Source organism: Parambassis ranga, chromosome 3 (genome assembly GCF_900634625.1).
Source record: "Parambassis ranga chromosome 3, fParRan2.1, whole genome shotgun sequence".
Lineage (NCBI taxonomy): Eukaryota > Metazoa > Chordata > Actinopteri > Ambassidae > Parambassis > Parambassis ranga.
The window spans coordinates 10,758,980-10,782,246 of NC_041024.1; the positions used below are offsets into that span (position 1 = coordinate 10,758,980).

At 40.1% G+C, this 23,267-nt stretch overlaps 1 protein-coding gene across 2 annotated transcripts; it reads left to right on the forward strand.

Annotated features, from left to right (window-relative positions):
• The first annotated feature begins 21,387 nt into the window (after nt 1-21,387).
• terb2 (telomere repeat binding bouquet formation protein 2) lies at nt 21,388-23,174 on the forward strand. 2 transcript variants are annotated; one of them, XM_028402487.1, is made up of 7 exons: nt 21,388-21,605; nt 21,967-22,048; nt 22,145-22,284; nt 22,417-22,478; nt 22,560-22,621; nt 22,695-22,783; nt 22,914-23,174. In XM_028402487.1, the coding sequence occupies exons 1-7, from the start codon at nt 21,533-21,535 to the stop codon at nt 23,024-23,026; spliced, it is 621 nt and encodes a 206-aa protein (XP_028258288.1). In that variant the 5' UTR covers nt 21,388-21,532; the 3' UTR covers nt 23,027-23,174. The 2 variants fall into 2 exon arrangements, with proteins under 2 accessions (XP_028258288.1, XP_028258289.1); XM_028402488.1 differs by having other exon boundaries at nt 21,388-21,596.
• The last annotated feature ends 93 nt before the right edge of the window (nt 23,175-23,267 follow it).

The window sequence follows — 23,267 nt, forward strand, 5'->3', positions numbered from 1 at the left end:
CTCTGTGAGAGCTGTGGAGATTGAAGAGCAGTGTGCTTCAAGAATGAAGTGATGAGTCTTGTTTTTAAGATCAGACTTCATGACTAACAAAAAAAGGCTTATTTTACTTTAGGGGGAGAGAGAGAGAGAGAGAAATATAGAGACTCCGAATATTTATGTTTTTTGTTTTTTTCAGAAAAGAACTGATTATCATGACAGGCCCACCCTGGACTTGGGCTCCTGCTGAGGTAACTAATGTTAGGCATTGTCAGTTTGTGTGAGATTACGCATCATGGACTCCACGAGTGGAACTGGCAGAGTGGAGGGCTTAAGACAGGGGTTGTTGGAGAGTGTGTTCTTCTGAAGAGGAAGGAGGATGTGTGGACAGGCATTTCAGAGGGCAGAGGGTCTGCTGTGTGTGTGTGTGTGTGTGTGTTGGGGGCAAGAGGAGACGCTGACTTTATGCATCATTAAGCATGTGGACTGAGAACACCAGGCGGAGCTGTCACAGTGGAGGGGAGCAGAGCAGACATCTGGCACACAATACAGGACAAAACACCCACATGTTAGGAAGTGTAGCGACCGGTTTACATGCACGTCATCAAGCTAATTATTATTTATGGTTGATCTCAAACTAATTACAGTTGAGTGGAATCACAAACTACTGTGTGTCTTTGTACAATAACAATGTGTTTGTCTCACTTTATACTGCAAGGAGAGTCCAATACATAATGTAGAGTCCTTTCGGCTGTTTTTTAATGACAATATAACTGTTTGCATATCTGAAACAATTGTTGCATGTGCCCTTTAAGTACAAGGTTTATTAGCCAATACCAATACATGGTACACAAAGCCATATGAAAGAATGCACCGAAAAAAACAACATAGAATTTGCTCTGCACACTCTTTAAACATGATGGATGAATGGAAGTAGATTTTTAATCATAAAGCCATCTGGCGTGCAACCACCTCCTCATCTACGCTGCTCATCTGCAGTTAGGGAAAAAGTAATGTCTCTGTTCTGTCTCCTTGTGTCCTCTAAGGAACAACTACATCATCCCCCATTATCTGTGAGCAAGTGAGTCAGTTCTAAATCATCTTGCCTCCTCCAGCAAGAGCTTATTTCTGCATCATGTCCTTCAGCACAACTTGCAAACTCAACTTTATGGCATGAGTGGAAAGAACACAAGTTGCAGACAGTGCACTGAAGATGTCACCTGACTCAACATGGCAGCTTTTGAGATAAAGTCATGTTTGTTTTGTACAATACATGGATGCACAGATCATCACGATTTTTTTACTGATCAGTCTGGATCACAGAGGTGAGCTACTCCTATCTGTTCAACGTGTGGACAGAAACTTTATTGCGCGCCTCGTGATCCGAAGTGTTCCAAATTTAAACCTTGCATTAAGTATTCACCTCAAATCTTCACACTGAGCGCGTTACAGGACTTATGTGCATGCAAGCCAACTGATTCTGGGCTCTGACTTCACTCTGAATAAAGACAGAAATGGCATGCGAACGAACGCATGGGGTGACTCCATGAAACACACACTGCAGCTACACGCTGGCTCAGCTTCCCTCCGTTAAAGTGGCTGTCGGAGGCGATACAGTAATCCTGTTTTAATGGCCATGGCCCTTCCCCCACCATGATGTGATGGCCCCAGACATACCACCGCGCCTCTCTTAAGGGAGAAGTGTCAAAACCAAGTCACCACTATGTCCTTTGCAACATATTTGACAGCAGTCACACGAGCTAAGAGGAGAAAACCTATCCTTGTCCCCTGTGAGATGACCTCTGATTCAGTCACAGATTAGAAAGCTGTGTGTCCCTCTTTATAAAAGGGAGCCTTATAGCATGGGCGTCCATTAAAATAGACCAGTGTTTGTCTTCTCACTGTACTGTAATGCCAACCTGTGCCTCATGCTTTCTTTTATCTAACAGAAGAAGGGGGACTGATTGTGCTCATTGTAATGAGATCCTATTATTAGACTGAATAACAGCACTCTGCTGTGTCATGTTGTTTGGACTATTCTTTTCTTCTTAATGAGGCTCATAATACCAGTTAGCAAAGGGAACAGAATTTAACCAGTTTACCTTAATAGGACGAATAGTGTCATCTCCACACTTGGAGCCCTAATAACCAGTCATGTTATCTAATGACAAATAAAATTACAGACCATAATAAAAGGTTCTTATTCCCTATAATATGCAATTCAAAAACATCAGTCTTACTTGCATTCCAATTGTCTATGTCCTTGTGAGGACAATGAACACAGCAGTCAAATACTGAAGCCATTACAATGACAAGTGTTACTATGTGCCCTCCTGTTGTTGTGTAAATGTAGTACATCGACTATCTGCAGGCTGAGATAGGACGCATCCACAAGAAAATGTCAGAGATGTTTGTTGCAGATGGAAAATGAATTATTGTTAACTCATTCAATCCCTGATAACGATATATTACCACTGTTTTTTTTCCACCTAATGGGATAGAACATCATTCACCTGTGGAAGACAGCACACATTACCACACTGTAAAAACCTCCACACTGCAGACATGACTTTTACTACCACACAGGACAAAGAAAAGCACCAAGTCATCTCAATGTGATGGACATTTTGCTTAAAAAGTGAATTGATCATAAATCGAAGTCTCAATATTCATACTCTTTGAGCATTTTGTAGCAATGGATAGCATTTTATGTGGTCAATAGTAGAGATAGAGGTAGAAGATGGAAAAATGATGATAAGAGAGATGGGATGACATGCATTATTTTTAAAGAAGTGATACTGTGCTTCCAAAGGGCTTAAAGGTGAAATAAAGGTAACAGAGTTTTGTTGATGTAACATAATCAATAACAGACTCTGATTGGAGGAAGCATTGAAATGAAAACAGACCGAGATGGAAGCAGCCAATCAGAGCCAACCACTTAGCATCGCTCTACACATTGAGAGCTATATGCAGGTGGCAAGAACTACTGAATAAGTAATGAGTCGTGAAATCAGCCGACATTTTTATACTCTATCAGCTCTAAAAAACATATATAAGAACAGAGACTTGCTGAGAGGAAATTCAAACACACTTAGAAGCTGATCGCTGTAAGGGGAGAAGACACCGAGCGCAGGCAGGTGTAGTTGAGACGATTTCAAAGCGGGCTGTATCGGACGGCGCTCACAGGATTGTGCGGTGCTGTTGTTGTGAATACACCTGCTCTGTAGGCTATTGTCCGCTGCATGTGCAACTCAGCGCTCACCAGCGGATCATAACAAACACAGCCCACCGAGCGAAAACACGAGAGGATGGACAGCGCGCATTGACACACGCAATCCACAGCGCTGTGCACAGAATGTCCACCTTGGCTGCATGCCTGCTCTGTGTGCGTGTTTGTGTTTGTATATGTGTGTATTTCACCGGTGTGAATATGAGTTGATGGCAAAGGGAGATGGAGGCAGCTACTTCCGCCAACAGCTGCTCAGCTTTTAACTTCGCACGAGATACAGGCAGGAAGGGGGGACGCTTTTTCCATGACAACAAAGCTATGAGGCTAATTTTAAAGCAGCTTTCTACACATGAAAACACACACAAACACACTACCTTTGGTACTCTTCACACACACACAAACACACGCTCCCATCCATACGCGCACCTCCTCCACCTCCTCCTCCTTTTTCTCTGTACTCACCACAGCTGTCTCTTAGTGGGGAGGCAGTCTTTGTTGGAGGCTGTCACTCCCATGGCCATCTGCATCACCGTTATATATTTCTGGTACTTCATGTTGTCTTCCTTTATAACTACCACTACCACTACTACTACTGCTACCACCACCACCACCACCTCCGCCGCCGCTGCTGCTTCTACTTCTACTACTACTTCTAGGAATCCGTGCGCCACAAAAGCGGCACAGGTGAGCGCGCATTCAAATGTCTGTTATTGTCTCCTGGCATCCGCGGCATCCTCAGTATCAAAAACGCCATTTCCACGTTTTGAAGACAGCTGACAGGGAAAATGTTCCCCGAGGAGCTCAACGAAAGGTACCACGCCGCCACGACCCATGTCTGCGCTGACTCTCTAATCTCATTAGAGCTCAGAATAGATTGGCTAATCCATTCAATTTTAGTCAGGACCGGGTCATTGTTGTGGTTCGCCTCGCATCGGCCACTTTTTTCTCTCTCTCTCTCTCTGTCTCTCAATCTATTTCTGTTTTTTTCTTTTTTGTCTTTTTCTTTAAAAAAAAAATAGTGCAAAACAAAAACCGGCAAACAAAATAGGATGCAGCAGCGTCGGCACCCAAACGTTTGCGAGGTAGGAAAGAGAGTGCGCGTGTATCCAGCGAGAGAGAGAGAGAGAGAGAGAGAGGGGGGAGCAAGGGGAGTGACAGGAGGATGAGGAGGTGAGGGGGGAGGGAGGCAGAGAGGAAGCTGTGTAATAGAGGAGGGGAACCTAACTGATGCTGAGTGGAATCTCTGAATTCTTTTTTTAGATTTTATTTTGAGTGCTATTCTCTATGATCCCTGAGGCTGAATAAAAATGGCAGGCGAAATCTTAAAATACAGCCAATGCGATTTAAAAAGAAGTTCAAAAAGGGAGAGAAGAAGCTAAGCAGCAATGAAAGATGAATAAAGACGATGTAATTAATCTGATGTGGACATGAGGTTTCAGTCTATAAGGCGTTTATTGACAAAGGACCTCACAGCTTTGTTAATACTCGATTTGACACCTGTTTTATATTTATTATTTTAATTTCAATATATATATTTGAAATATAGGCTATTAACATACTGGATGGCCAGATGTTTAAGGGCATTCATGTCCACCAGAGAATGCTGATATATCAAGGTCACCGTTATTTAAAAATCCATCCACTGTACCCTTGAAGATGTTCATGTGAGAGTCTTAAGAGTATTTGTATCAATGTATATTTAATTCAAAATAATGTCTTGCCTGTCCTGACAATATTGTGTTACACCAACAGGGTTGTTTTCATCTCTACTTCTCATGCTGCTTAAATCTCACCGTGGTTCGACTGAAGGAAGAGGCGAGTCGGCATCAGCTCAATGGCAGCTCAGTGAAACTGAGCCAAGCAAAGCTAATTAGGAAACAGTCCTGAAATGACAATCGCAAAACTAAATAAATCCAATTTGTGCTGTCTGTTTTTGTTTACCTTATTATATAACAATGCACACTACAAACAAATACATAAAATAAATAGTAAAGATTAAGAATTTATCATTCCAGCCTGTCCTCAATCGAAAAACAACAATGGTAGCCGAGAAAATAACATTTGTTCTGGAGCCTGAACCTATCCAAACACCAACTGAAAATAAAAGTAGTGAATGAGTCCTTAACCTACATGAAAAATATTCATCCATATTAAGAGAAAGGAAAACAATTCTGGGTGAAAGTCACCTTGCCAAGTGGATTTTGTTGGTCTTTGTACCTCACCATCCACTGGCAAACAGTCTGCTCGGTTGATTTCTGTATGTATGAGGACATGTTGTGTTATTCTGCTGTTTTCCATCTCTGTGATAACATGCTATCTCTTGCTGTCAACCGAGAGTGAATGTGAGGTTCGTATTACTTTTACTCACCCTTTAGGGGCTGATAGTTCACAGAGTCTCTTCAGATACTAATCAATTCAGTGATTGATTCGGTGTCGAATTTAAATGCCCAGTAAACACGAGTATTTAGTGAGTCCTCAAGGACGTGAGGGACACAGAGGATGCTATGTGCACAAAAACTAAGATCGAGTGACTGCTGTGTTTATTTGTGCATGGCTTCTGTAAAACAAGTTAAATTCAGCACTATTTAAAGGTTTTTGTAACATGACGTAACCACAAAGACAGTTCACAGACTGCTGCTGCTTGGCAGGGCCGTTAACCATTAAACAATTTGGCAGCAAGGTTGGCTCTCATCCCACTTTTTGTACAATGAAACTGCACCAAGAAGTGAGACAGCACATCACTGTCTCTGTGTTTACATATTTGTTCAGACCAATAAACACAATGAAGGAAGGGAGGACGACAGTGGATAAACCACAGTCCTCTTGAGATGGCCCATGCACCGGAAAAAGTAAATCTAGATATAAACTCCATGAGGAATGAATAACAGTAAAATAATAATTCAGGGAAATTCAGGCAGCCAGTGCAAAGGCAGGTAAGTCCTGTTGGATAAGCCAAGCTGGTGAGCAGCTGGTGGGGAAGGTCAGGGGGAAACTGCTGTTATCAGCACTGCTTGATATTGGCAGCTAGGAAAACAACAGAAAAATCACCCAAAAATACTCACAGCACAGCCCACCTCGCCTGTCCACCAAGGCCTCTGATGTTTATTTACAGTTCTTAGGGGTTGGGAAGAGGATTAAGTAAAACACGCACACACACATCCTCACACCAGTGGCCTGAAGGAGACGTGAGGTCACAACAGCAGTGATACGGTTTTAAGCCAGCAGGACAGTGGACACTGTGATTTACTCACAGTTCTCAGAAGACTGTCAATACATGTCTTTCATTTCTGGTAATAAACACAATTCAATGGCTCAGACACAATCAGCCCAAATATTCAAAATAAATTCTATCCTCCTCTGTGCTTATCAACAGTCTCACAAGAACAGCAGTTCCAATTATTTGTAGTCATTTGCTAGATGTCCACAAGTACACGTCTTCAGAACCCATCTAATCATACTTAATAAAACCACACCAGGTGTCTATTTCATCATCTTTATAGCCACAGGCTAACAGGCTAACTTGCCCAAAACCCATCTGCCACAGCTGTGATATGATGGTAGGTTAGGGAGAGATGGAGAAGAATGCTGGATTGGTTTAAGAGTGAGATTTCCCTCGGGAGCAGCAACCATCCAAATGTGTTGATCCCCCCCTCACCATAAATTACACTATCCACTGGCCCCTAGCCACGATTAATCACATGACCGCAGCAGCCAGATTAAATCTGTAGCCTTGGACTGTTCTCCTGTCTCACTCTTGCTGTGCTCTCTTTCATGAACAAGGCATTCCCATAATCAACAAGCAGACACATGGACAACATCAGCCGAGCATATAGGAGCATACACACGGATATTTTTATGATGGAAATTAGTCATTGATGTGTGTCATCATCCACCTGTTATCTGTCACTGCGAGTGTAATCATGACTACATCCTGAGCTATTTCTGTAGGCTATTAGATGTCTGTGATTGTGATAGATTTGGAATTTTCCAAGAGTTTAAATCAAGGCAAGTGGATTCAAGATTGAGTCAAGTTGCCTCGAATTAAACTCTTGGAAATGACTATGACCTGGATAAATGAGAGCATCCACAGACAGACAGATTTGGAAATTTCCTGTTCTTTGGTTTGGTTGTTTGCAAACATCATAGCATATCTACCAGAAGTACCACATATTTATCTGGGGATGCACAGGGCTCTGCATAACCAGATTTCGCTGTGTTTCATGTAAACATTGCAGTCTGAATATGATCAAAACTGGGATAAGCCTCATAACCAGGATACGCATGTCCTAGTGAAAGCACTCAGTCAGCGCAACATGGATACTGCATGCGTCCTGTAACACTCCACTGCAGAGCTTTAATTTCTAACTGCCAGACCTGTGTCACCACGGCAACACTGGCTCCAGGCTTGGCTAAGGTGGCCATGAAACATGATATGCTGTCATAAGAAAAGGAGACATTTATTTTCATGTACAGATGAAAATCAATAATCGGTTTTAGAAGTGACTGATTAGGTTGCATAGAAACATTTTGATGGTTCATGTTTTTGTGTATTGGTAAAAGATGAATAAGTCATTGAGTCATGTGTCTGCTTATCAGGGTAGCAACACTAGCCCAGCTCATAGTTATTACATGTGCAAAGAGATGATACTAAAAATATGTGATAATATAAGCAGTTGCAGAATGTCACCATGGACTACATCCTTTTTAAATCTGGGTTGTAAATGTGGAGCTAAAATTAGATCTAAGATTGCACTGGCTGTGTTCTGATTTGGAATGCAAGATCATCTCACAATAGTATATTGTTGCATGTTAGAGGTCACTATGTGTGTTTTATTTATTTAACTGAGACAACAGAATCCATTACACGATGAAAAGCCTGAGGTATGCATGAGGGGGGTCCAGGATACCAGAACAGACAAATTGCCAATGCAACAGTGGAAAACAATAAATAAATTACAAGTCATTACTGTAACATATAGTGAAAAAGAGAAATAAGTAACAGCCATATCTGCCTGATAAAAGCCCGCCTGTTATCTCTGAGAGACTACCCAGAGAGCAGTGATGTGATAAGAAGGCGCACATGGACCGCCAGATACAGACACTGCAGAGGATGCATGAAGTATATGAATTCAACCAAGGGTAATGCAATATGCAAATGAAACAGTTGTTGAAGTCAATGTGCCTGCTGTTGTTTCTACAATATTGCATGTGAAATGCACGGGACGGTGGAAACAGCTGCACAAAACATACAGTCTACTTCTGAGTGCAAGAATCAGGTCAAAGTTGCAGGGAAAAGGGTAGAAATGTGACAAAAACACTTTTCAAAATAAGCTCCCATCTGTTGCTAAGTAACAAGTGGAAACATCTGACTTTTTTTTTTTTTTTAATACTCAGCATTGCACAGTTTTAGGATAAAGCATGCGAGCGGAAGACAAAAAGACAGGAGAGACTGGGAATGACTGCCAGGAGCCCTGGATAGTAAATGACTGCTGTTGCTGCTTGGACATTGATTTATGGTCCTGTCTCAGGGATGTAGGAGGTGTAGGGAAGAAAAACAAAAATGGTTCCAGAGGGATCCACATGTAAACAGATATTCTGCTTGACAGTTGCAGAGAAAACTGAATTTTGTGGGTGTGAGTATATGAACAGTCAGTATTACTTGACGGCAAAGTGAACCCTTGCCTCTGTGGCTCCAGTCAGCAGGGTTTTGACACCAGGAGCTTCCTTTCCTCCTGCCCTCCCACTGTCACCTTTATTAACAGTCTGCCAGGTGGCGACTGTCTCTCCTAAGTGTCCCACTGTAGCCTTTGATTTGCTGAGGTAAGTGATGAGCAGAGGCACAAAGAGCGTGTGGGAGGGAGCAGGTCTCACTACTGTTAACAAGCACTGTTTATGGGTAACACAAAACAATCATATAAGGCTGTTTATCTCACAATACAATGTCCATAAGCACTGGGGGTGTGCACTGTTGCTATGATCTGTGAGTGTATAACATTATATCATAGCTGTTGTTTAATCTACCATCCATTTTTCCTTCTTCTGACCTCTGCATTATGAAACATGTACATCATTAATCATAATCAAATCCATCCAATAAAACTAAAACATCATTATATTAAATCAATAATAAATTTACATTTTTGTTATTTTATTTTGATTGTATTTTTCACATTGTTGGACTGTCAGGTAACTTTAACAGCAGGGACACATAAGCTGTGTCTCAATTTCAGGAACTGCATCCTCTGAAGGACAAAACCCGTGTTGTTAAATGAGATGGTCTAGGACACAGAGGATTTCCAGTTTGTATCATCAGCTGTCACAAAGCTGCCACTGTTGCTTAGCAACCTTGAAAGCTGAAGTTTAGTACTTAAAGTACTTAAAAAGTAGTTTTATTACGGTGAGTCTGCTGTATTCATTGAATCTTCAGAGGCATACAATGACTTTAAGAAAAGGTTAAGTAAAGAAGGCTGCACTTTATACCAGATCGTACAGGCTTTTCTTCATAATGTGATGCAACTGATCTCTGATAAATGCTGCCTTGAAAGGATGCAGATCAATGTCTCATCAGAACTGCAAAATTCCAAGAAAATTGTGAAAAATGCTGTAGGAAGGTAGTGCCCTTAGACAAAAAATGAGTCAAACACTGGCATCATGCAATACCTGTGTGGAGATGTTACACTGACCCAGGCTGGCTGTTTTTCCTTGATTTTTTAGTTTTATGATCAGCTAATCAGTTAAGGTAATCAATCCTGAGATAAAGTATAAAATTTAACATCTAGGCAAAGCTCATAAAACTCCCAGAAGCCCCTTTCATACAGAGATTATGCAATAACACCACTAAAAAGCCTTCATGCCGCCTCAGCTAATCCACAATGAACAAATTTAGCATAATGCCAGTATGCATGATGGTGTTCCATAATGAGAGAAGTGATCAGCTCTCACTTTTACACAGCTACAAATCTGGTGCTGTAAGAATTTAACAATGACACAGTGCCCTGAAAACCCCTTTTCTGTATGTGTGTCATATGAGCTTTACTACTTTTAATCTGCTGATTCCAACAAAAAAATGAATGCGAACATCGATTCAGATAAATTCTGCAACCCTACAGTCACTAAACAAGCTGCATACTGTATCTCCCAATGATTCTGATAATTTTTCTTTCTGATAACACTTTAGAAAAAAAACTTTGTTCAAGTGGGTGCCTTAGCAACAAACTCTTACCAGATCCAAGAAGCTGTATTCAGCTTCAGCTAACCCATTCTTGTAATGCTAAAGGGCTGTAAGCTGCCTATCAAATTGTAACAAAGGAAATAAAAGTGTTGTATGCAAACATAACCTAGATACATAGAAATTACGACCATACGACCACGATACATACAGAGTAATGAATTATTGTCAGGTTTAAATATCTCAACAACGATGCTGTGTATCTGCTTTTTTTGGCTGTGGTAGACTCTTTTAATTAAACACCACTAGTGCCATTTTCCAGTATTAAAATCATAGTTGTGTCTTATTCAGACTGAAATCAATGTACTGTCCTTGAGAGGTACGAAAGATCTTGACAGCATCTGAAAAAATACAAGAAATATAGCATAAGTAATGGTGGGTTTATGGGATAAGCTCTGCTGCTTTTAGTTTATTATTTTCAATCCTTAAGCTATTAGGCTTCTAACGACTGAGAAAAGAGATGGATTTTTTTATATACTTGGTGAAGGTTGACAGAGCTGTCAGGTGATGATATAGTAGCAGGTGAACACATGCACTTCTGGAAGCTGCAGAGAATTTTTTAATGTCCTGGAATCATAGTTGTGGCCACTTTGTAAATTTCCCTATTTGGTTTACAGATGTGAGTTAACTGACGTAAGTAATTACAAGATATGAGCATTTTTTTTCTCTACCATTATGCCTTTAGTTGGCAGTGCGTTTGTATACAGTAGTACAGTGCTGTAGGTGCTGCCATGTGGCGTTATGTGTGCGATGTGTGGCCTGTCGCGGTGCATCTTATCACAGCAATCTCAGCTAAGACTGAAAATAGAATATTACACCATCTGTGTATGGCTACATGTGTATAAGCGAGACACACACAGGCATCTGTTATGGTAAAAGTACTGCTTTAACTGTAAACAAACATATATATTACTCTTGTCTGCATTACTGTGCACCAAATATAGTCTCGTTGGGGGTGACGATTGTAAGTTTAAAAATAGACATATTTAAGACATTTTTACAAAATAAAACAACATGCTTGGATATGTCTGGTGATTATAGGATTAAAGAATGTCTTTTAATAATGGATATTATATACCTCATTTCATTTTGATATTTGGTTGCATCTATGCGTACCCTCCATGGAATCAGCCTTAGTTTTCCTTAAGAGCAGTGGAGCAGGAATGGAGCTGACGTGGGCGGGCGGCACCTGGACAGCTGGCAACCTGTGATGGCCCCACCTGTCACTCAAAACTGTTGCTCTTAATTATTTAGGACTTCATACAAGTTAGGTGACCACCATCCTCTACAGCTCTCATAAGAACAAACTGTTTTTATAACTAAGTGTAAAGGTGTTTTATTTCATCCGTAATGTTGGGCATTTCAACACTGGGACTAATTACTCTTTCTAAACACAAGATTATAGTCAGGTAAATTCAAGTATATACTAAATATAAAGTGTAAGAACTTCTTTTAAAGTAATAACAGTTGCCTACACTAAACTGATATAGAAAGTAAATATAAAGACAGGCAAATAAAAGCTGCAGAATTTTGTGTTTGTCTCCCAAATACAACCAGGCTACAAGTAGTGCTTGACATTCTAAAGTTGTGATATACACCAAATTAACAACAGTCAAATCCAACCAAAGCAAACTTCCCCAGCTTGTATGTCAAAAACAAAGCAAAAGAAGAGAGCGCTTGGACAGTGGTGTGATTGGAGTGTGCAAGCTTCTACAGCACATGCAGCAGCATGAGTCTTGAGTTATTGCTTTGCCTGTGCTATGTGATGCATTTCTTATATAACACAGACTTTAAAATCTACTGCCCCCATTACAAGTAGCTAATGCACTTTTTAGAGAAACACACTCTTCAAAGGAGTATTCTCAGGCCACAGCATGGAATAAAGAAATACAGTGAGTAGCCCGTGGCAACAGCCACGTACCAGGATGCTTGAAGGTGGATAGTGACAGAAAGATGGAGTCCAATACAGACAGATCTTGGTAGTGACAAAAAAGTACTACATTGTATCTACAGTATCAAACCAAACTTGTGGCCGCAGTGGCTCAGTGGTATAGCAGGGTTGTCCAATAACCGGAAGGTTGGTGGTTCAATCTTAACTCCTCCCTAGTCTGTGACCTGAAGACATATGTATGGAGACAGTATGCAGGCATATCCACATTTATCTAATGTGCTAGTCCTTTAAATCCTTTAAGTCCTATAAATCATGCCATGAATATTAACATTTCAACATTTGGAGGCTTAAGACCCAATTATTTACAAGAACAAAGCCTCTCAATGTAAACCAAAGTACATACTATAGCAAAACAATAGTTTAGTTTTACATTTTGACATTTACTAATAAGGTACCATTCTAAGTGAAATACATACAGTACCCTTTTTTTAAACTTCCCCACATCAGTATTAATCTGATCTTTGAGTTAACGCTTCATACATCAGGTAAACCTGCACAGGGAAGTGCAATAATAGGCTAGGATACAGGAGACAAATGATCAGGTGATACAGGGTATGTGAGTACATATGTGTGTAAGAGAGAGGAGGTGGTAGAGAGAGATTCTGCTGTACTGAGCAGATCTGCAGGGCCAAGGTCAAGGTCACAGCAGGCTTACTTCCCGCCAGAGGCAGAGGTAACCTGAACCAACAACTGCAACACAAGAGAGCACTCCCCATCTCCAGCCTGGGTGTGAAATGAAAAGTGCCTGCCCTCTTGTTGGTGTGAACACAAATCAGAGAGAACATTGTTACATAGCAGCAAAGTAGGACTGGTCTGCGCTAACTCTATAATTCATTTACGTGCGTTTATTTATGAGCGAAATCTTTGAAATAAGCAGTTTGCTTTTTTTAAGGGCTGGTGGGCTGTTACAAGCATTTTCTTACAGTGAAATGATGCAAGGGGATTTTTAGGCAGGCAGAAGTAAGACAAAATGCATGAAACAAGAGATCAAACATGCAAAGCTGAAGTAAGCTCAGCAAGAATATTTAGTCAAGCTGTCTCTTTTAAACTGTAACATGTCTGTCTGCAAGGAGGATTTGGATTTCATTAATCAGACCCGCTCCATACTCTTCTTGATATGATGAGCTCGCTATTAAATCATTTGAATTTCAGAGAGAAGATCTTGAGGCAGAGTGAAATTACATCCAACAAGCTTCAAGGGCTTAAAGTCAGGGTGCTACAGTGATACATAAATACATTCAAAGTTTATCCAAACAGAACTCAGGATGGAGACAATAAATATAAACAGACCTAAAACACAGACAACTAAACAGTGGGACAAAATGAGACTTTTATTCTGGTCTAATGGCTAATACTAATGGTATCAGCAGTTTGATCACTTGGAAAATCTCCATTTTTGATTATGTGTCAACAGCAGGCAAAGAGCACACTAATAAAGAGTTGGCTGTAATGGAGGGACCCTGTCTAATCATGATCGAGGTCATCTGCTGAAAGTTAAAGTTTGAGAGTAAGTGGCTACTTATGAGATCATGAATGACCCCAGGTAAATTAGTGGGCCATTTTGACTGCAGAGTGACTCACGTTGTGTTTTCCTGCCCTACGGAGTCCTGCAGAGCAACAGTCAGAAACACTTTAACCAACTAGTGCTCCACTGTGTAAAACTGCAGTCAGCTTGTCCCCTGCGTTGGCTGCCTCTTAGGGGGAGATCTGCAACAGTAACACAAACTGGCAGATAAGTCTCAACAGTTTAGAATTTGCCACAATAATGATAGCCTCAGCCTCCCTGCTATTTGGTCTTGGCAAACGAGAGAAATTTCATAAAATAAGCAACGTTACACAAACTAGAACATATTTTTAAACACTTCATAATAACTCCTATGATTATCTTTTCATACCAATATTAATTGTATCTATTACTCTAAATTTAACTGACACTGTGATGGCCTGTTATTCAGGAAATACAATTTAGAGTTGTTCCTTTTTTCTGTAACAGCACGTAACAGAAAACAGAAATCTAAGTGTGACACTGCCAAACCACAAGCTGTATGTGTGAGTGTTATGTGAGTGTTAGGATGGGGACAGGGCCTGTGTTTAGACAGGGGCATCCTGCACTGGTAAAACAAGAAGGAGCATGTCTTGAGATCACAGTGTTAGAGTGAAAATAGAAAGAAGCCAGACAACCATTAATATTCTTTACGTTACACACTTGTTTATGTCACTTAATGATAAATGAAAAAAAGCTGACACTTGTGTGAGTTTCTGTTCAAGTGATGTTGTATGTAAAATTTGTAAAAGCAAGACGACAACTTTTCAAACATTTAAGTGGCCATTTGTCTTTAATAATGCTACAGGTCTCGTAAATTAAAAAAAAAAAAGAAAAAAGCCGTCCTTGCTGTGTGTATATACCAAGGAGTGTTGTCCTTATATAAAGGTTGGTGTTAAGTGGGGTATAAAATATGGTTGTTAGAAGTATATCAGAGTTTAAACTTCAGGCAGCTGGATTCATAGCAGTAGTTCTCTGAAGACATTTCACCAATCGGTCGCCTTGATTATAAATTGTTGGATATTCTGTAGTTTTCCTAGCTTGGCCAGCTAGCCATCCTAATTTCCCAGCTTGGGATAAAAAAATTCTTATTTCTTTTCTTTTCTATTCTATTCTAATATAATTTTAATATACTATACAAACAATTAGCCTGGACTTTGTGGAATTGAGTTGCACCAACAGATGCATAATAAATTGCCTCGAGGTGCATTTGGACAGACATACAACCAATCAGAGACATTAAGTTTGGTTGATTTTGCTATAAAAACTTGAAAATCTAAGGTGTTATTAGCAATACTGCAAACATTTAATACAAGGCAAGAAGCAAGGCACACTTAAAGCCTGCCTCATTTCACATAAACAGTTATCTTTAGTGCGATAGGGTTTCTGATGAGTGGAACTGGCTGTGAAGGAGAGGGATTCCAGACACAGTTCACAGGGTGAATGGATAGGGTTGGCCAGGCATACGTTTTCCCCCCTGGTATGACTACCTTATGGTCTGCAAGAGTAAACCAAAACTGTGCCTAACAAACATCATCGCACAGTGGCTTAGTTGGATCTTAGTTTGACATCTTTCAGTATGCACAACTGGATGATTCTGATTCTGATTGCAAGGTTTAGTCTAACAAGTGACTACTTAAAATATTAATTAAAAATTTCATGTGGCTTTAACAGTTTGACTAACTTTTATTCATGCCATTACATATTAATATAAGGACCTCAAATTAGAAAAACTTAATAATGAATTTCTCAGAACACTGGACAAAGGTTGACAAATACTGGGAGAAATATAGAGAAACATAGAGAAACAGTCAGAGCTGATGATGGGAGTGAAGTGAAAAAAGAAGGGAAGCTGGGTCATTAATCTAGATGGTTGCTGCTCAGCATGGTGTTAACCCCAGGGAGGAGCCATTTCTTAGAGATGCTATCCTCCAAAACTCTGAAAGATGACTCATCGCAGACCCAAGTAACTAAAAGGGCAAATAACATTCACACATGGTCTGGCATAGCAGCACGACAGTTCTTGGTGAGACACAAACTTGGCTGCAGTCATTCAAAAACTTTGATCCTGTTGGCAGTTTCTGTCTCGCAGGTGTCCTCTGTTCAAAAACATCTTTCATTCTGCGTGTTGCCTAACCTCTGTGCAGTCTTGCACATGTATAAACACACACGTGAATGCGATGCATGTATGAGCCCTCATATATGCCAGCCAAAGACTGAGCCGGTTTCCCTAAAGGTAAGCCTGCGGAGCCTGCGACATTTCCTCTCACCCTACACTGTCAGATGCTGCTCAGCTGTTGTCTGCGTGGCTTCTTAACGGTCTGGGGAGCAATGTACCCTCCTGTCCCTCCTCAGCACACCAACACAACCCGATGACCCAAACAGGGTTAAAGGTCAGCACAGAGCCTACAGCTACAATGACCATTCTGTAAAAAAAAAATGTTACTTTCATGAAGCTGGTTGCAGAATCCTGTGAATTTCAGCTCTTTAAGTGTTAAGCAGGTCAGATGAGGTATTGAGTGCGTTCTGATGTCTGATGTTTGAAATAAAGTTTTGCGCATTTGGTCTTCAAGTTTGCAAAGAATTCAGTAAAGAAAATGGGTGTGAAAGTAGTTAAGTTTGATGAACTGTACACAAAGGGACTGCATTGAAAGCTCTGGCCTTAATATGTTTCACATTTCCTCTACATGTCTGACAGGTGGAGAAAACACAGACCCGTCAACACTTCTGTGTAGTTCACACTATGCAACACCTGCATCCCTTCCTCCCCCAACATCAAGAAGGCAGAGGCAGCATCAAGCTCATTATCACACTGATAATAAAGCTAGGTCATTTGGTTATGAGCAGTTCAACCAGCTCAAGCTGCACAACACAAACAGCAACAAACTGATAAATAAACAAACAGGGAGACTGGCTTTAGTTGCTTTTCTGTCACAAGGAGTAAATGTGTTTTGGCTAATCCAAACACTGCTCAACTTTTCTTTGAGCATGCTAACAACCTAACCACAGGCCTGGATGAAAATGTGAGCAAAATAAAGGTCAAGTTATCTTTTGATTTGTTGTAACTCCTTGTCATGGAGGTGAACTTCTGAACCAATTACCAAATAAAGTATAAAGTATAACATATAAAGTAGTACCAATACAGTGTCATTCAAACTGTGCCTGTTCAGAAAGTTCAGGTGAAGAGCAGCTTGGTGGTATAGCCAAAAGTTACAACAGCTTCTAAACTACTTCACATCAGGCAGGAATAAGCTGCTGTAGGATACAGTTGACGATTAGAATGAGCTGTTAAACAAAGAGGGAGCCCTCTGAGGCTTCCTACTAAGCTGCTATTAGTTATTTGAGAGGCACTTTGAATGTAGAGTTCTGAGAAAAGTGATGAACAGGCATCAGGCACACAGAGATCCCATTCTTTACTCACAAAGACACAGTGAATATATATATATTCTATATATATATATATAGATATAGACTGAGAATGTCTGCCTCAGGTGACACCACAGTACAATTAAGGGGATCATCAAAATGATCATGAACCCTCTTCTGGCCGTCGTTAATAAATTTATGAGTGAACAAGTCATGTCTCCTTTCCCACATCCCCTCCCCATTCCCATTCCCTATTAAGATATTTTATGTGTGGGCCAATGAACATCCTGAACACTCACATCCATGAATCATTTTGTAAAATTATACATTATTGCCCAATTCACCCAGAAATGTTGGAGTCGTTGTTAGCATTGTATAAACATTATGATGAAATGTCTGACAATAAGCAAATTTATATCTTCACGTTGCCCAGAGTCACTTTTTTATTCCATTTGCTCACTAATTTGCATAGCTACTAACATTAATCACTTTAGGACTGCCTCTTTGAATTAAACCGACTTAATGTAGCTGTGAGAGAATGAAGACAGTCCATACTTTCAGCTTCACAGTGGACACTCCAGGCTACTAATCCATGTTACAGGTTAGAGACACAAGTGAGTGAAAGAGACACTACATCAAAGATGAAGCTGAGAATAAAACCCCATCCTGCGGTGGCCTTAATCCTTCAACACCTGCGATTTGAAGCACACTGCTTTGATGTTGTTGGTTCAGCTGGAGAGAATGAGACTTGATAGGGAGAGACAGAAATGGGTGGATAATAGGCTGCTCATTTAACGCAGAACTAAACTGGATGCAAGTTAAAGTGACAGACTAGTGCAAATGAAGCCTTCAATAACTCTTCAATGATAGAACTCCAGGAAGGTTTACTGCTTTGCCTTCCTGATGAAGTGCTGCACCAGACTGCTGACTGGATATCTGGTGATGTCTGGAAGCAGTAAATATATAAACCCAAAGCCAGCAGCAATTCATAAAGACATGGAGCTTGTCCAGGAGCCCTGGTCTCCATGTGGTGGGAAAGCCATTAGGAATTGCTTTTTTTGTTCTTACAGTATTGTTTCTGTGTGATGCTGTTCATTATTGAGACTTTCAGTGCTTCATTAAAGATTACATAGTGAGAGTGTAGTGACTTAAATTCCCCCGAGAATGCATCCTACGCTCAACTAAATCTGTCCAATTAAAACATATCACAGTCCTTTTTGTATACAGTATAATGTCACTACTTCTGAAAACATTATGGGTGTAGAAAATTCAAAGTAGTCCAAGCAAAACCAGGCCAAACATCACCTATGGGAGTTCCCATAGCAAACAGAAAAACATTTTTTGTACCAACAGTGGCCAGAGCTCAAATGATTCCAGGACATTCAGGAAAATGTGATGTGCATTTTTTTATAGATCAAAAAATACTTCACATCACGTAAATAAATAAAGAACAATTAGTTGCAGCGCTAAAACATTTTGGATCTACCAACAATTATACACCAACAACAATACAGCAATCTAGGCTACCTCACAATGCAATAATATCATAAGGGACAAGGGAGAGATGGATAAGCCTGGAGCAACAATCTCTGCTGCTGCTGCTGCTGCTGCAAGCTATTTTCTCTGTCCAGCAAGACAACAAAGCTGAAAGGACAAAAACAGCACGGCCACCAACAAAAGGAGAGGAAGAAGACAGATCCTGTAAATTTTACATAATTGAGATTATGTAAACTCTCCTGGGAAAAAAAAACAGTCCTGGACATCATAGGACAGGCCAGAGTCAAAGAAAGAACAAGAGACATGCAAAATGTAACAGTTGGAGCATTAATGTGCTATGATAATAGAGCAACAAATGCCACATGGACATTTAATTAGGGCTACAGCAAACAATTGTTTTTACATAATTGTAAAATGTCAGAGACCTTAGCTGGCTTTTTCAATTTGTCCTGTCCACAGTCGTTTCCTTCAAAGTCCAGAACAAATCAACATTTGTACAGAGGAATACTTTCTTGTCAATCATCTAATCAATGTATTGACAAGCCCTCCACATCACTAGGGGTCATTTTTTCAATTGTAGATGAATATAATGACTAGACAATATCAGTAATTTATTCCACCCCCATAAACTGACATAAAAACTCCAATTTTCAGGATTTTTTTTCTACACATCCCAATTCTCAGGACATAAAGCAACTGGGTCTAAAATTGACATGAAACAATACTGCTATAGATTCATTTAGTCAATCCACTGATCAATTAATTGACCAGTTGTTTACATAAATATTTACAATGTGTCATTAATCATGGGAACAGATTTTCTATGATTTAGCCTGAAAGTGAGTGGACTGAAAATACATACATGGTAAAATCCATATTCCAGCAATATGGTGAAGTGTTTTTTTATGTATGACAAACAACAGTGTAATCAATAACAGTTACTTCTATTCACATTGAATTACAGTCCGTGCAACACCAAACAGCGCCCCTTTCCAGTGTTTTGCTGTGAACAGAGAATGTTGGGGGGTTGGGGATGCTGAAACTAGGTGTGGCTTCTCTGTTGTCATGGCAACAGAGTTATCACTGGTACTGGAACAACCTCCACCAGTAAAAGCACGGAGTGGAGAATATGCTGCCAGTAATAATATTCCAGTGCAGGCTGTCCTATATGCTCATTTGTAAAATATTACTAATACAGTACAGCAGTCACAGGCAGAGACTGACATCTCCATACACAGCACAGAGCTGATCGGCTGTACATAGACGAGCAGCTTCATGCAATTCCTATGTGCAGGCAGTAATGGCCTGAGATAAAAACCTATTCCAATGTGAAAGAGTGATAGCTTCTCTGGCTTTTCAAGAGTTCAAACAAGCATAGACCATCAGTTATAGCAACAGCTATGTGGCAACACTGCTGTACAGCAATATCTTCTCTAATAGGCTGCCGCTGTTATAAAACACAAGGTTACATGACATTACTGGGCTTTATAAACCGGGTTCTGTGTGTGTGTGTGGGGCTTTGTGACCTGCAGACAACCCCACCGAAGAGGTTATAGAACATAAAGCACAGATGCTGATGTCTCAATACTGCTGTCCAATCTGTGAGTATATCCACAAGCTGATGAACACCTCGTGATGCTAAGAAAAGGAACAAGTAGCTGCAGAAACATGTCTGCTTACTACTGGAAAAACAATAGCTCTTTTACTATTCATTTACCTAAGTGACACATCGATACATCCATCTACCATTCAATTCAAAACTAATTCAACATTACAGTGGCTTTGCTTGAAGGATTTTTGTATGTTTAAGATTATGGCACGCTTCCTTTAGACACTCACAGACACACTGCAGTGCATGGAGAGCTGCTTGATCAATACAGAATTACACTTCAAATATATTGTCAGAACTGTGAAAGGCCATATAAAAGGCAGTGTTTCCCATGCTGCAAATACTACCACCTGGTGGTGAAACACAGCACTGCAACAACTGCTACAGGCATGCCAAGTCAGGAGACGAGTTAAAAGGCAACAAATGAAGGAAGGATGACAAAACAATAAAAAGGGCTAGAAAGGGCTCTTTCTGTGAAAATGTACACTTTTATGAATACATCGGTGATTAAATGATCTAAAACTTATACAGATGAGAGCAGAACATACCTTAAATGGGCTTCTGGGTCCCTTTGCTCACCACATCCACAGAAGTCATGTCTGAGAAGGAAACGTCGAGAACAAACACTAAGTATGTTTCAGCTATAAAGTGAGGTAAACAATGACAGTTTGTTTTACTTACTTTCAGTGTCCGTCCGAGTTGACTTAAATGTTGTTGACAACCTAGCTAAATCCACACTACGTGTTTGGGAAAATACCAACAAAAAACGCACACGGGATGGTTTGTGTCAGCTGACATTTTAAGATGTTATGTTTAGATTACGACGCGTAGATTATAACCTTAAAATAAAACAATAAGTCCTTAAATAATGCGTGCACGGAGTCTTCAATGTTTTTGTGGCGGTGTCAGCCAGGTGCACACCAGCAGGCCTGAGCTGTTGGTGAAGGGCGTCCATTTCTCTAAAAGTTCCTTTTTTCCGACAACACCTAAATGCAGCAGAGCTGGTTGAGCGCCCATCCGCAGGGTCAGGTTAAACATTAGCATTAGCTCCTGAGAAGATAGATAGGTAGAAAAAGAACATAATAACAGTCGAGCTAAAGACTAACTAAACTAAAACTAGTTATCAAAAAGCTATGTTTCAGAATAATACTGCGTGGTTCTCTAGCAGCGTGCCACAGGAATACATCAACTTTTGGAGTAAGTTAAGTATGTAGCTGCTATATTTATGTTAGCTTAACAGAAACACTTCTTGCAATGTCTTTAAAGAGTCCATGTGCAAAAATGTAGACTTGCGGCTGTGTGCTGTGTCAGCAAATGTGTAAACTAATCCAAGCGCGAGGGTTAGCTGACCAGCTAAAGTTAGCTTGTTGACAGTTAATTTCTTATCACCATAATGCTAATCCATACAGATTAACAAATGTGTGATAAACCTATGCTTGTATAAGATAAGATAAAATAAGATAATCCTTTATTAGTCCCCCCACAGGAGAAATTCACAACAGACAACACAGATTACCTTCAACACATAGTAGGATTGATCAAATTACCTTGTCTCTTTTTCTTGTAGTATTAGAAAGTGGTCGTATTGCGAGTTGGAGAACAGCAGATTACCTTTTCAGTGAAGATGCTACATGTCCTGATACTCTGAGGTGAGCTTTGAACATCACATACACTGTTCTAGCAGACCATTTAAGGGATTCTTCAATTCATTTCAAGCCCTACATTGAAGATCTGTTTTTTTCCAGGATATTTGAGAGCAAAGATTACCTCTGGAACAAGGTGACAGTTTTTCACAGCTTGTTTCTTGCCACCTGTGAAAAGCGACAGAGTGTGAAGTCTGTGTACATTGGACATTATGTGCTGCCTCCAGCCTCAGTGCAGAACGGTGAGGATTACTAAATGTGTATTGACTTGTTGTAAGCCATTCTTAAATCTGAGGGGGCAAGATATGAAACAAGAAAATATGTCTTATCGCTGCACAAACCACCTTACTTTTTTTCTCCTGTTGTTATTTAAGAGGTGAGAAATGTGGTTGGGAGGATGATTTGGGAATTTGAAGAAGATCAGTCAGTCGGACAGGTAAGGACACTGTTTAGAAGAATGAGGCAGGTCATGTAAACAACTTTATTCATCGCACTTGAACTTCTTCCTGTCTTACAGGGCTCCTCTACAAGTAGTCTGACAGAAGATGAGCACAGTAAGGACGCCACTAGCAGAAGCAGGTTTGTTCACCCCTTTGCTATAGTTACATTAAATTCAGTGAAGTGTAAACTAAAGTCCTCGTTGTTTTACCAGTTGTGAATCATCAGACACAGACTCATCAGAAAGCAGTGATTCTTCATGTAGTCATTTGCAAAATGATTACATTGGTAGCATGCATACAGGTATTATATTCAACATCATACACATAAGACATAATTGGTCTGTACTGAAGGTCTGGTGCTTTCCTTTTAAGACCATTTGACACTATGCCACATGTGATAAAATTACACACTTTCTGTTTTTTCCCTACAGGGTACGTCAGCATGGATAGTCTGCAGAAATATTCTGGTGATCTCAGTGATTTCCATCCAAGCTGTTTCAGATGCTCCAACTGTAAAGCTCACTGCTGTTTGCCACTCACCTAAGGAAACAAAGAGAAATGCATGTTAAAGTAAAGGTGCAAGCTGTGCCTTAAAAAGACAAGTTCATGTTTATTATGTTTGCATTGTCTGTATGCACTGTATATAGTGTAAATGTACACTGACTTAAAATAAATAAATGTAACTGACCTTATTTTGGGCACATTATGTTACTGTTACTTTTCTTACAGTCACGATAATGTTCTAAGTCACAATCACTTGATTTAAATCAATGTCATCTAAATAA

What these genes read in the sequence shown, in the direction of transcription:
- terb2 (XM_028402487.1), top strand. Translation starts at nt 21,533, where the DNA reads ATGTTTCAGAATAATACTGCGTGGTTCTCTAGCAGCGTGCCACAGGAA. An exon ending in ACATGTCCTGATACTCTGAG is followed by an intron (nt 22,049 to 22,144) that starts GTGAGCTTTGAA and finishes GTTTTTTTCCAG; the next exon opens with GATATTTGAGAGCAAAGATT. An exon ending in CATTGGTAGCATGCATACAG is followed by an intron (nt 22,784 to 22,913) that starts GTATTATATTCA and finishes TTTTCCCTACAG; the next exon opens with GGTACGTCAGCATGGATAGT.